The sequence below is a fragment of the Hippoglossus stenolepis genome, chromosome 17 (genome assembly GCF_022539355.2).
Source record: "Hippoglossus stenolepis isolate QCI-W04-F060 chromosome 17, HSTE1.2, whole genome shotgun sequence".
Lineage (NCBI taxonomy): Eukaryota > Metazoa > Chordata > Actinopteri > Pleuronectiformes > Pleuronectidae > Hippoglossus > Hippoglossus stenolepis.
Window position 1 is genome coordinate 13,710,858 of NC_061499.1, and position 13,828 is coordinate 13,724,685.

At 42.5% G+C, this 13,828-nt stretch overlaps 2 protein-coding genes across 2 annotated transcripts; both read left to right on the forward strand.

Annotated features, from left to right (window-relative positions):
• The first annotated feature begins 2,148 nt into the window (after window positions 1–2,148).
• LOC118125209 (gasdermin-E) lies at window positions 2,149–9,261 on the forward strand. Its single transcript, XM_035183609.2, has 10 exons — window positions 2,149–2,433; window positions 3,833–4,072; window positions 4,195–4,387; window positions 4,612–4,789; window positions 5,204–5,321; window positions 5,410–5,547; window positions 6,190–6,311; window positions 6,477–6,660; window positions 6,781–6,851; window positions 8,048–9,261. The coding sequence occupies exons 2-10, from the start codon at window positions 3,862–3,864 to the stop codon at window positions 8,279–8,281; spliced, it is 1,449 nt and encodes a 482-aa protein (XP_035039500.1). The 5' UTR covers window positions 2,149–2,433; window positions 3,833–3,861; the 3' UTR covers window positions 8,282–9,261.
• Window positions 9,262–10,082: 821 nt separating this feature from the next.
• nup42 (nucleoporin 42) lies at window positions 10,083–13,828 on the forward strand. Its single transcript, XM_047344331.1, has 8 exons — window positions 10,083–10,423; window positions 10,896–11,021; window positions 11,156–11,369; window positions 11,451–11,539; window positions 11,661–11,737; window positions 12,167–12,253; window positions 12,408–12,510; window positions 12,699–13,828. Exons 1-8 carry the CDS (start codon window positions 10,228–10,230, stop codon window positions 13,220–13,222), a joined length of 1,416 nt encoding a protein of 471 aa, XP_047200287.1. The 5' UTR covers window positions 10,083–10,227; the 3' UTR covers window positions 13,223–13,828.

The window sequence follows — 13,828 nt, forward strand, 5'->3', positions numbered from 1 at the left end:
TCGATTGAACCACAGAATTTGCAGCTGCTACAGTAAAATCCTACTTATACAATATGATGATATCAATTATAACTTCATGATAATATTTATGTAATGTTACTCACATGGGGGATATTCCGCGTAAAAAATTTACGCTTTAGATTTGGACTGAATCACAAAAAAGTAAGTTCTTCCTCTTTGGTGCACCTTGCAGCGGGGAATCGACAGTAGGTGTCACATGGAACTACACTTTCTACATCACTGCAGCGAGGCAACGTTGTGTTTAACCTCAGTTCATGTTATAAAAATGGGGTTATGGCAATATGCATGTTATTGGACAGCGGTAGTAGGTAACCTAGTCAGGTTTACAGGGCAGATGTGGCTCAGTAGGTGGAACACCATGTCCTCTAACTGCAGGGTCAGCGGTTTCACACCTCGCTCTATGTGGTCGTATCTTTACGTGTCTTTAATTGACATACAGGCCACAGACTTGGTCCTGATGGTCACAACTATAGCTGCATTTCTGAGAAGTGAATGGTAACAGGTGCATGTGTGAACAATGTCCATTTCACATTCACATATTCCACATTTACTCAAATGTTTGTCAGGTCGGCTACTTGTACTTTACAAGGAGCGCTGGCCCCAGCTGAAATCTAATTGGCCCCTGAAGTGCCTGTCAGTAGTCTTAAAGAAACTAGTCACAATAGTAAATACTAACAAAAAATAATACAATGTATTTAGAATTTATATTATTATATTTTCTATTATTTAAGTTTTCTTGAACACAATGTTCTTGGACAAGGAACCATTTCAAAAATATATATTCACTGATGTATGGCTTTGCTCAAAGCGATAGCGCTAACAACAAGGAATGACTTAAATATGCACCTTACTGAATCAGGAATTTTGCACGGATGTTGGTCATATAATTGGCCCCTCTGTGTAAATTGTGGCCCTTTTATGGCCCCTGATTTAGAAATATCCTAAATCTGCCACTGCTGCTACTTTATACTGCTTCACTATAATTCGTCAGGTATTGTTTTACTGTTTATTCCACTTCCTACTTAGCAGATAAGGATTTATATACAAAACAGTGATCCTTAACAGCTTATACAATAAAAATGTATTATTACATTTACTCAGTTTTTGTGTAATCTTGCTGCCAAACAAACAAATAAATAGACAGGGGCAAAAGCTCTCTGACTGGGGTCATTCTATGTAATGAAGGCTTTTATTTTGCACCGTTTTGCTCATGTATTGCGAAATCATTACTTCTGCTTAAGGAAAACTTGTGAATACCTCTTACCTGACGGCCAACAGAGGGACACTTATCCACATGGTAGACTCTCAGTCATCCAGGTCATGGTATCCTCAGGAGTTGGGTAATTGCACACAGTCAACTGGACTTGCTTGTGTTCTTCAGAGGTCTTCACTTCTAACTGGAAAACAGGAGGGTTAGATTAGACTTCATGGTGTTAGAGCATCGTGGTGCATCCATACCTCTGGGTAACAGAGGGTCGTCATCTACATATCTGAGTGACAACTCCCTGACAGCCCTTAAAATGTTACTTATCACCACTGATAAGCATAGGTCACAAATGTATACATTCTCCCAAACCTGTTCCTCAGTATTTTACTTCAAATCTGACCCCACATATATGAACTATAGGCACCAGCTACAGTCACAGAAAATTGTGTCATTACCTCCAATAAGGAGGTTATTTCGTCTCTATTCGGGTTTTTTAAGGTTAATGCAAAAATTACTCTTCTGACTTTCTTTAGCATTGTAAGATAATTCATGGTTCTTCATGGTGATATTTATAGAGTGTGTGCAATTTGGTGCAGATCCAAATAAAATCTGGATCTAGTGAATTTAAATGTGTCATGGGAGTTTTGGGCTTTGATATGTGTGATGCCCAGATATGTTTTTAAAATATCAGTTTTTGGTCAAAAGGGTGAAGTTACGTGATTTTTATGATGAAGGATTTCACACATCACTGAACTGCGACGGTGCTGCTCTACATTAGACAGGATGTGGTTTGTGGCAACATGTGTCATAAACCACCACTGTGACTCAACCAACAGGGAATCACCTGCAGATATTTAAAGTTTTAATTATTTGGGGGGAAAGATAATCAAGAAGACAAGTCAGCTCATGTCCTGAAACACGCGCGCACACGCACTAACATCAGTTTATAATTAAGATTCCAGTGAGAGTGGGAGGAGGAACACATGCATAAGAGCACAATCCCACCACTTTCCCCGAATCCTCCACAGTCCTCATCGCTCTGAGACTGAGGTGGCACGATAAGACCCAGAGCTCGATTCCTGTCCGCGGTGGAACAACTTTTACGCATGGTAAGCCAAGGTGCCACTCCATCGCTGACAGCTGGACGGACGAAGTCCCCTGAACGCATCACAGTCATTGCAGAGCGGTCTTTCAGCTTAATTGAGGTAAGCGACACTTTTTTAAATAAGGCAGCAACTGAGCCATTTTATCTGCGTTTGTTGCGACAGAAAACTAGAGGAGAGGAAAAGAAATGTTTCCTAATCGAGTGTGGCCGAGTATAATAGATGGTATAATAGACCGTGGTGCGTTTGTTTTGAATTTGCGGTCAAAAATAAGTTGTCTCCTCTTTAGGTATTTAAATCAAAGGCATAATAACTCTCATACACCCTTAAGGCTCGCGCGCGGTTGATCTCACCGTGCAAGCACGCGCCGAGGGTGGCTCGCGCTCTGCAGTCCACGTTGGAAGCTTAGGCTGCCGGGAAGTGCGTGCTCTGGCACACGTGTTTTGTGTGCGTGTGTGCGTGTGTGTGTGTGTGTGTGTTGACATGAACTTAAAGCAACTTTGGTATCCGTCATTGGAATACATAGCTAATACTATTACTATTACTATAGTATTTCCTATATGATGATAATGCATTGGAGGTATAGAAACCATTATTACATAAGCATAAACTATTATTACTCTACATTTGCTCTCACTTACCCCAGACTTAGTGAAATGCTTATGAATGCCACCCTTAATCACATGTATGTTGCTTTGTGTACTCACATGTTAAATACTAATTCCTATAATTTTGTATTTTTCTTCTTCCTTGTTTCCTTGGTCCGGATCACACTAAACAAAACCAACATGACGTATTTAGAAACAATGTATTTGAGGTGAGAGAAAGGTTCCCGCTGACATACGACAACCCATTCATCATTCAGACCAAATGACTCAATACAGTGAAACCGTGTCAAGTCAGGGCGAGTTGGCAGACGTTGATCAGAATGAAAAAGTGTTGGCGTTCTTGATCTCATTCGCCTGAATTCTCCCCTGTTTTGCATTTCCTCTGACTGGATTATTTCTCTGTCTCTCTGCCAATGTTGAATTCTTTCATGAACTCCAATGTTCCTCAAACCAATGGAGCTTTCTTCCCTTCATTGTCCCTCTCTTCCCTCACAGCACAAATCCTCTTTTACGCCAGAGTACTTTAAATATTTATGCTATGAAAGCTGAACCGCGGGAGTTAGAACGCTGAGGTGTGTGTGTGCGTGCGTGTGTGTGTGTCTATTTGAGGTCACTCTAATATGTTAACAACATGCAGGGGACTTCCTCAAGGCCTCGTGAGTCACTGCCTACTGTTGGTTGCAGCACACAGAGAGGTTTTGGGTTACATGGTGCTCACACACACACCCACACAGGGGTTTGGGACTTATCAAATTTCTCGAGAGGGGGAAACAGGGTGAATACTAACGGGAAACTGCCTCTAGTGGTTAAGTGCTTTGGAAAAACTCCATCAGAGCTCCTCTCTTTGCTCTTGGTGCCTTCCAGGGGATTAATTTGTGTCTCTTCCCTTCCAGCGGTCTGCGGTTTCACGTTTGCCTTAGCCATGTTTTCCAAGGCCACTGCCAACTTTGTCCGTCACATTGACCAAAACGGAAGCCTCATCCACGTGTCTCGAGTGAACAACTCATGCAAACTGGTTCCCATGGCGCTCGTTGTCAAGAGCAACCGCATCTGGTTCTGGCAAAGGCCCAAGTACCAGCCGACAAATTTCACCCTCAGCGACTTGCTGCTGGGCGACAGGGAGCTCAGTCCTGGTATGTAGGTGTGAGTGCGAGGCTGTTTGTGTTTTTAAAGAAATGTTCATTTGTATGGATACAATATATCGTTTTGTTGTCTTGAATTTTTCTTTAAGGGTGAATCATTTCTGTGTCATCAGAGGTGTTTGAGACAGAGTTGGTGACCTACGAGGGGACGGTTGGAGACAATATCTGTGGGAAGCTGGAAACCAAGGTGGGCTCTGTCTGTGGGACAGTAGAGGGGCAGGGCACCTGCAAGCTCCAATCATGTTTTGGCAAGCTGAAGAAACAGGAACTGGATGTGAAGAAACTGTTACATGACTCCAGCAACAGGTGCTTTCACGACTTTAATACTTTTAAGATAGACAGTGTGAAAATGTAGTGCGACATCAGACATTTGACTCCTCATACCTCAACTACAGACATTGTAGTTAGCGCTTTCATCTACTGCACCAATTCATAAGATTGAATATCTCTTTCAAATACGCCTTTTTCGTGTGAATCTTTCTACATGCACGTAGCTGTTGTAGATTAAGACGTGTTCCCCTTTCCTCCAGGCTGGTGGACATGCAGCACGTGCTGATGCAGCAGCTGAAGAAGCAGGCCGAGGTTCTCGCCATAGTGAAGGAGCGGATCCTCACCACCGAATCCTGCTCCATCACCCAGTCGAAAAACGAGAAGTACATCTTCCAGGCGGTGTTCGGTCTGGTGGGCATGTTGGGGAGCTTTGTTAAGGTGGGTGTGGATGGGGTTGACTTCATACCTCTGCCAAGGAGGTTATGTTTTCACCCCTGTTGGTTTGTTTGTGAGCAAGAATACACAAAAACAATTCAAGGGATTACCACGAAACATGTGGAAGGTATGGGTCAGGCAAGAACCCATTACATGTTGGTGGGGATGGATCAAGGGATGTTAGTCAGTCTCACTTCACCAAGTGCCATTCTAGTTACATAAGCAGCAAGAATGGCACTCAGTAGAGCTCATACTTCCGCTAAGTCCAAACAGTTCCCTTAAATCTCAAGATCCATGAATTACTACCTGGTAAAAGTCAATTTTAAGATGTGCAATTAGTAGAGCTTCAATCCATGAATATTGCAAACAGTATCCAAATCTATAAATCAAAGCTTTGTATGTGTTTTTGTGAATAAGTGTGTGCAGGACAGCAGCCACGTTGAGAAGAACAGCAATGTTCTTTTGAAGATCCCCTCTGACACAGTAATTGCGTACAGCATCCTGGAACTACAGATTAAGAAAAATGGACACTACGGTAAGTGTGTGTGTATGTGTGTGTGTCATTTACCACACCTAATGTTTCCTCCTCCCTGTGTTTATCTATGTCGTGTGTGTATTTTCAGATATATGCCTGCAACCTGGCACAATCGGAGGCTTTGAGGGAGACTCACCCGTTATGTCCTGCCCATCCTATGATCCCTTCACTGATAAGGTGGATGGCAGTGCCTGTCCTGTACCTGCCTCGTGTGCATGGAAAAACGGTTCGTGTCCATTCACTTCAAAATCTCCAGTCAGTATCCTGAAGTGACGGTTATTTCACTTATTTGGACTCTTTTTAATGACAACCTGGGAGATAAACATCACATTTTGTTTGAATGTAAGAATGTAGACCTTATGAGTTAGAGAGAAAAGTATTTGCCAAAGTTTTATCGAATCAGCCCATCTATGTTTAAATTAATTATTTTACAACAAGCAGTCAAGCCTAAAGTTATTTGTACACTGGGTGCTTGTTTGCAGAATGTCCTTCCTTTGTCTAAGTAGCATTTGTTCAGCCATTTTGTGTGCCATTGTTTTGTTATTGTATGTCCTGTTTGTGCTCCATACCATGTGATCATGGTCTGAATGAAATAAGATGAAAGTAATAGACATGGTTTATAAGGATAGATATAGTATATGTTGGTGTTAAGTGTAAAAACCTAAAGTGCTCTATAATGTATAACAATTAGAGGATTGAAAAAAAGATAGAGGATTTCAAATGGTTGTCAGGGAGGTTGTCCTCTGAACCATCCAGTGTAGTGCCTCCATCATACCAAAGGAAGATGAATGAGGCTCGTAACCACTGAATATTGTGTCTGTGTAGCTTCAGCTAGTGATCTGATGAAGTGTTTCCTGGTGTCTTACAGGATCACAGGAGGTGGACCTGTCTCCACTGGCGGAGCTCCCCCAGTTAACTCGACATGCCTTGTGCAAGAAGCTCCAAGAGACAATGAAGGACAGAGCTGCTCTGTCATATCTGCAGTGTGTGGTGAGTGAGGCAGTGGCATTACCTAAAAGTGAATGTGAAATATTACTAAAACCACAGTTTATTACTTCCTAGACACTGAGGCTAGAGTACTTCCTCTTATATACTACAGTTCCTCTGTCTGAACATTATCTGTTTTCTCTATCGTCCTTCTCCTCTGTCTGTTAGCTGGAGGAGTTGTGCAGTGGTGAAACGCTCGATACGGCCGAGCAAGAGGAGCTGCTGGAGAGTCAGGGAAAATCATTGTCTGGCAAAATGGAGCAGCCCAACTCAGACAACCACTCAGAGTGCAGCCATCCTGCCGATGCTGCTCACCTGCATGCAGCTCACCTGTTGGTCAGTGCTATGGAAGGTGAGCGGTAACTCCCAACCTTGAGGGATGTAAAAAAAATGTCGCCATTAAAGGAGCAACTAAAGGTAATAAAAAAACATTTTCCGCACTTTAATGTAATCCTGTGGATTGTTCTTGCAGAGTTGTCGGATGAAACGCTGAGACTCCTGAGTGAGAGTCGTGCAGATTTTCTCTGGGCCTTGGACAAACTGGTTCGTTAACTTGTTTTTTTTTTATTGCACATCTTTAAACATTTAAATAAGAACCTCCTGACCGATTAGTTTTTTACATTTATTTTTAAGGTTACATTTAGTATTTTGACAATTATGCTTTTTTACTTTTGGGAACATGGATATTTGTTTGGGGGGAAGGTTGATATCCCTCTTATGTCTGTGCAGTAAATATGCAGCCAGTTAGCTTAGCTTAGGATAAAAGAATAAACAGATAACCTGTCTCCATTTGAAAAAAAAAAATTCTTCCTACTGTAGCAGTACCTCAAAAGCTTATAAATCAACATACTGTATCTCATTTGTTTAATTTAAACAAAATAACCTTTCCTGGGATTTCTTGGAGACGAGCCGAGCGGCTTTCCAGTTTGCCAGCAGCTAACTAGCTGCTGGCTTTAGCTTCACTTTTTGCATTATTCTACCCTAAATAGTAAATGTAAAGCTACATTTACTATGATTCTACTCATAATAGCCACAGCTAGTTAGCATAGTTTAGCATAAAGACTGGAAACAGGTGAAAACAGCTAGCCTAGTCGGAAAATAATGAAATCCACCTGCAGTAGCACATCTAAAGCAGACAAACAAGCAAATCATCTTATTGTATCTCATTTCTTTACTTCAAACAAAAACAAAAAAAAATCCTGAGATTTCTTGGAGGCCGCAGCTCCAGCCAGACTAGCTGTTTTCACCTTTTTCCAGTCTTTATGCTAAGTTAAATAGCTGCTTGCTATAGCTTCAAATTTTCTACTGTTCCACCCATAATAATCTGTTTGTAGTGTAAGGTGTCTTTAATGTACACATCTCTACTTTTTTATATTTCAGTTTATTTAATGGCATATTGTATTCTATTTTGTACCTTCACTGTTAAAAATAATTATCAAAAAGTTAGCGAAAAACGTTGCTAACCTGCAGGCTCTGCTGACTGTAATGTCCAGCATGCCCTGCAGTAATAGTAGTAGTGGTAGTAGTAGTAGTAGTAGTGGTAGTAGTAGGCGGCTTCTTCTTCTTCTTTGTTTGGTTTATTGGCGGGTGGCAACCAATGTCAAGGTGCATTACCGCCATCTAGTGTGTCTTCTTCTTCTTCTTCTCTGCTCTGCCCAAAAACACCAGAGAAAACTTTTAACTAGCACTTTTAAAATCGTGCCTTTGCATCAAAGAGCTGTTTATCTTTATTTCACCAGATGCGCAGTGTGAGGGAGAGCAGCGGGCCTCTCTCCATCCAGTGTCTTCCCGTCCCGCTGCAGGACAACCAAGCTTTCCACCTGGCCGAGCAGCTGCTCAGCTCCACCAACGTGACGCTGAAGAGAAACACTGACAGCCTGTGGACGGAGAGAGAAGACAAAGCGGGAGTCCTCCCTCTGCTCCTCTGCCTCAGCATACATGGATTGTCCCTGCTGTTCAATGGGCAGAAGTAGTGCCATGTTTTTCTTTTTCTTGGACTATATTCTGCCCATTTCTTTCTTTCTTTGTAAAGTTTATTGACCCTAACCTCACTATAGTTTATTGCGTACCATCTTTATATCATTGCTGATGCTGTTTTTATTAATATTGCCGAATATTTGTTCGAGTAGCATACAGAAAATATATATTTGTATTACTTAAAGTAAGCGTTTACATTGTTTTATATACACACATATAATATAAACATGTTTTCTACTTGATCAGGCTCTTGAGATAAATAAGACTTATTATTCTGTATGAATCCAGTTTAATTGTTTTTATTTGTCAATCTTTTGTTCACAATGTAAATGTGTCTTATTCATCAATAGGTTGAGAAAACCCAGTGATCTTTGCAGCTATTGGATCAACTGAAAATGAAATTCTCAGTGATTAAGCTTAAAGCGGTTCTGATTTCTTTAGTCAAGCGTTACATGTCATAGATTTCAATATTTTTTTCTATTAACTACAAAGTCTGACATTTGATGCTTGCCAACGGTACACGAAATTGACGCCCCACATTTGGACGGTGTCATGAAAGGTTTTGTTTTTTTTGATGAGGCTGCATAATATCGCCGCAACTGCTTATTGTCATCATCAATCATTGTTACTGAGCTAATTGCATTTAAAAGAAATTTTATATAATTAATATTCCTTTAAATACTGCCATTGAAGGTTAAGAAGCTGTAAGCTATTATGCTTAAAGGAAGAACATGTCATGTATTTGCACAGAGACAATTATTTTATGAATCTGCAGACCACTTTCTTTTGTCATTTGAAATTGTTATTTATTGTTGTTTGGGGGAAAAAAAGCTTTATTTTATCCCATATCAATACATTTTGATATTAGTATATTTTCTTGTATTCTTTGCACTCAAGCTTTTGTCTGTGGCATAACTATCAAAGTTTATCACTTTGTCGTATGTAAATGGAAAATAAAATATATAAAACATTGAAACAATTGAACGTTTTTTATCATCTTTTAACAAGTGTCAGTCTCTGGATTACCAGTTGACAAAGTTTTAGCAACATTTCCAACAAAAACTGAAATTTAACAAATCTTTCCAAACTCCAACTCACAGGGGATACATTTGTTAGAATTTTTCCTAACTGTGATCGCAAAATTAAGGTTAGATTAGGTTAGGTTAAGGTTAGTAAGATGTGGATTGTGGTTATGTTAATACTACAGGACTCACGCACCCTGACTCGGGCCATTCAAACTAAGACTTCCAGTTTCCTCAGCACTTACTGCATCAGCACTTTACAAACGCAAAGCAATAACTACCACTGAATTTTGTTGTATTTTTTGTTTTAGTGTATTTACAAGCACGTGTGTGTGCGTGCGTGCGTGTGTGGATATTAATTCTAACTGCCGCGCGAGGTCGCTGTTGTTGCTGCCCAGCCGTGACGTGAATTTGCTGCGACCCTCGCGTGTGCCGAGGGATGAAGCTTCATGAAGCATTGGAGCTTTCCATCCAATTGGTTCACTCATGGGCCGAAGCTTCATGTTGCTTCATTTGCTCTACTGTGCCATCGAGTGGACAATACATGTAAAACAGGCAGAGTGATTATAATGACACGATGGCTTTGGTGTGTGAAGCTTTGAATTGAATAAATGGATGAGTGATGTTTGTGATGCCAATACAATACGGGGGTCCATTGCGTTTCGCTGCCCCTTATATCTCGAATCGCACGCCAAACCCCCCGAACCATTTCCTGAATCAGTCACGTGGTACGGCCGGCTCGCGAGGCTTTGAACGTCACCACATACGTCATCAACACACGCCTCGATACGCGGTGTGCCTCCTCCTTCTGCTTCCCGTGCATCGAGTCGCACAATAACACTGTGGCGGAGCGGGAGAGGGGCCTCCGGTCTCAGAGGGGAAGAATCCACCGAGTTTAACAGAATCAACACTTAGGGGAAATGACGATTTGCAACTTTTTCATCCAGGGTCGCTGTCGTTACGGCGATAACTGTTGGAATGAACACCCGAAGGGAGGAGGTGGAGGAGGTAGAGGAGGAGGAGGTGGTGGTGGTGGTGGAGGAGGAGGAGGAGGATACAACAACAACAACTACAGCCGCTCCTCTGGTCAGCAACAGCCCAGAGGAGGAGGTGGAGGTAAAACTAACGATAACATTAGTTTAAATGACGTGTTCTCCCAGTGAAGTGTTTCTATAGCAGATCTGCTCCGTGGAAACCCTTTCTGTTCCTCATCCATTCAACATGGCGCTGCTTTGTTTACTTTCGTTTGGAGCCACTCAACAAGACACAACGTAAAATACATGATAGGAGAGGTAGGCAAAGAATGTCACAGATTTGGGGGGCAAATCCTCGCTTGACCTTACAAGAGCCAATTCTAGTGACATTGACAAGTGACATTCTCTATCCTTAATCCTCAATTCTGATGAGAACACACCGATCACATACTCAAAAGCACTGTTGTGGCTGTTAAAACAGAGAAACAGAGGAGGACAGCCATGCTACCAGTGGGGAGATAGAGGTCGTGCAGTTACAATGTGGAGGAAAAGAATAACTGCAGTCGTTTACCACTTCATTAACATTGTTTCACTTTGGTATTCATGCATTTCAGGGTTTGGGAACAGAGTTTGGGTGAATCCTGACCAGCAAAAAGGAAGCTACATCCAGCCTTCATCCTTCTCGTCTCAAGGAGGAGGCGACGACTGGGGCCGAGGAGGACGTGGAGGAGCGGACTGGGGCAAAGGAGGAGGAGGAGGAGGAGGAAGAGGCGGGGGAATGACTGGGGCAGAGGAGGAGGAGGAGGAGGAGGGGGAATGACTGGGGCAGAGGAGGAGGAGGAGGAGGAGGAGAGGGGGAATGACTGGGGCAGAGGAGGAGGAGGAGGAGGAAATGACTGGGGCAGAGACGGAGGAGGAGGAGGAGGGGGGAATGACTGGGGCCAAGGAGGTGGAGGGAGAAGAGATAATGTGAAGAGTGCAGAATTCAGCTTCTCTCAAAACAGATTCTCTGCGCTTGATAGTCCTACCACCTTTAACAGGGGAGGAGGAGGAGGAAACGCTGGTGATGAAGATGATGACAAAAAACTGTAAGTCTACTTGTGTTTGACTGAATGTTCGTCTGTCGTTAGAAGTTAATTTAATGTGATGCCTGTGTCATGATCACCCAGGGAGGTCATTCAGATGGACATGGAGATCTGGGAGAATTCGCATCAGTGGTGCCTCTCGTGTTATTCCAGCTCCAAGGCACCTTTATCTGGTCGGTACCGAATATAAGTTCATCACATGATTTCTGATGTCATTTGTTACCACAACTCCAGTTGTGCATGACGTGTTTATCATATCAATCAACGAGAGATTTGATTTTGTATTTTCTTCAGGTTTCACCGATCTCTCTCCAGAAGAGCTCAGGTTGGAGTATAACGCCACAAGAGCCTCGGGGGATCTGCAGAGCTACGTAAGTGAAGTGTCACTCATTAATGCCATTCCTGATATTTGTCCGCAGGCCACTAAGAAAGTCAAGACAGTGCTTCAATATCTAATGTGAATTTAAGGGGTGTAACAGTCCACAAAAATCACAGCTGACACAGTGTTATTCAGGATCAGGTCAGGTTCGGCTTTCTACTTTATTTATTACACTGTACGGGCCTGTAAAACATCGAGGTCGGGTCGGGACACAAAATATAGAAAACCTGTCTGGCTCGGTTAGTTTTCACACAGCTCGGTCATTTCTTCGGCCAGGTCTGTATTGATAGCAAGAGGCTTGTGTTTCATTATTTTTGTCACACAACCTTTAATAATCTGGTGTTTGTACAAACGTTGGATAATAAATAGCAGATATTTCAAAATGTGTTAAGTCTAACAAACGCACGTTGTATGTGTTTAGCTGAATGGTGTCAATCAGTTGCTCAACCAGTGGAGAAGCAGAGTCCAGGAACTGAAGGTTATGAATCCAGCCACCCGCACTGCTTTGGTGAGACACACGTACACACACACACACACACGTACACACACACACACGTACACACACACACATGTACACACACACACACACACACACACATGTACGTACACTCACAGAACATTTGATAACGTTTTGATATGATGTATATTTACTTTCCCTGCAGCTTGCAGAGTTAAACAACCCAATAGCTCAGGCACCTTCAAGTGGCTTTGGTTCATCGACAGCGACTGGATTTGGATCCTCAACATCTGACTTTGGAAGCAAAGGTGAAGATTAAGCATTGCTCAATTTTAATTATTTAAAAGTTGTTTAACGTTTAGGAAAATATTTTCATAATTGTATGAAGCCCAGCCCATAAATGCATTTATGATTTGTATTTATAGAATACAAGTCATAAAACTAGCTTACCATTGTCTTGTCTGAACTTTCTTTTTTGAAATCTCTGATGACGTAGGCTTTGGGGCTCCGGTGCAGGCCGCCAGTTTAAGCTTTGCTGCCGCAGGTGGTGGTTTATCTTCCTCGGCTGCACCATCATCCTCAGCGGGATTCGGTAGTGCCATAGCAGCTCCGACACAACCGACCTCAGGATTTGGCGCCACTTCTGCTCCGTCAGCTTCCACATTCTCTTTCGCGGCTCCGACCACCGACAAACCGGCAGCCGCTTCAGGATTTGGCTCCGCCTCTGGGTTCAGCTTCTCCTCCACAGCAAATACTGGAGGAGGATTGGGAAGCGGTTTTGGGACAGAATCGTCCGCTGCAGCAGGAAGCGGCAGCGCTTTTGGACAAATGAGTGGAGGGTTTGGGACAGCCACTGCTCCACCTGCAGCAGGGGCCCGGCCTGCTGGCGCTGCGCCGGACAGTCTGTTTTCACCTGAGGGCAGTCTGACTCCAGAGGAACTGAATGAGTTCAAGGCTAAGAGGTTCACGCGCGGCCAGATTCCTTTGAAACCTCCTCCAGTTGACATGCTGGTTGTATGATACGTGGGGAAACTTCACAAAGAATAAATACATTTATACGAACATTATCTCCACATAGAGCTTTTCTTAAATACAAATTCCTTAAATGGTTTCATTTAAGATTTTTGTATAAGTATAGAGCATGTGCAGCTTTATAGTCAACCGTATATATATATTTTTCAAGTGGCTTTTGTCATAAAATACTATTTTAGGGGTAGCAGAATGTGAACTGTTGATGCTCTGAAGCAGTTTTAGCTTCTGCCAGATGTACAGTAGACGACAGCAGGATCCGAAATTCCCTAATGACATTACTATTATCTGTGTGTGTGCATAGTGTGGTTTGGTATCATGGAGGAGTAGTGCCCCCCCAGGTCTTTTTCCCCCAAATTCCCTTGAAATGCTGCTGCCTTTTACTTATGTACCAACCTGAGACCAAGGGAGTAGCTTTTGTAAATGTTGTAATTGCACCTCTCAACCAGGCGAGGGCGCCAAGAGTATTTAACGTAAGTCACGCACGAAGACAAATGAGGCGATTGTGAATTAACTGTACTTTTGGACTAATTTGTAAAGAAGGGGTCTCCTAAGGATGAATAAAATTACATGTGTGACACAACATTGAAATTGAAA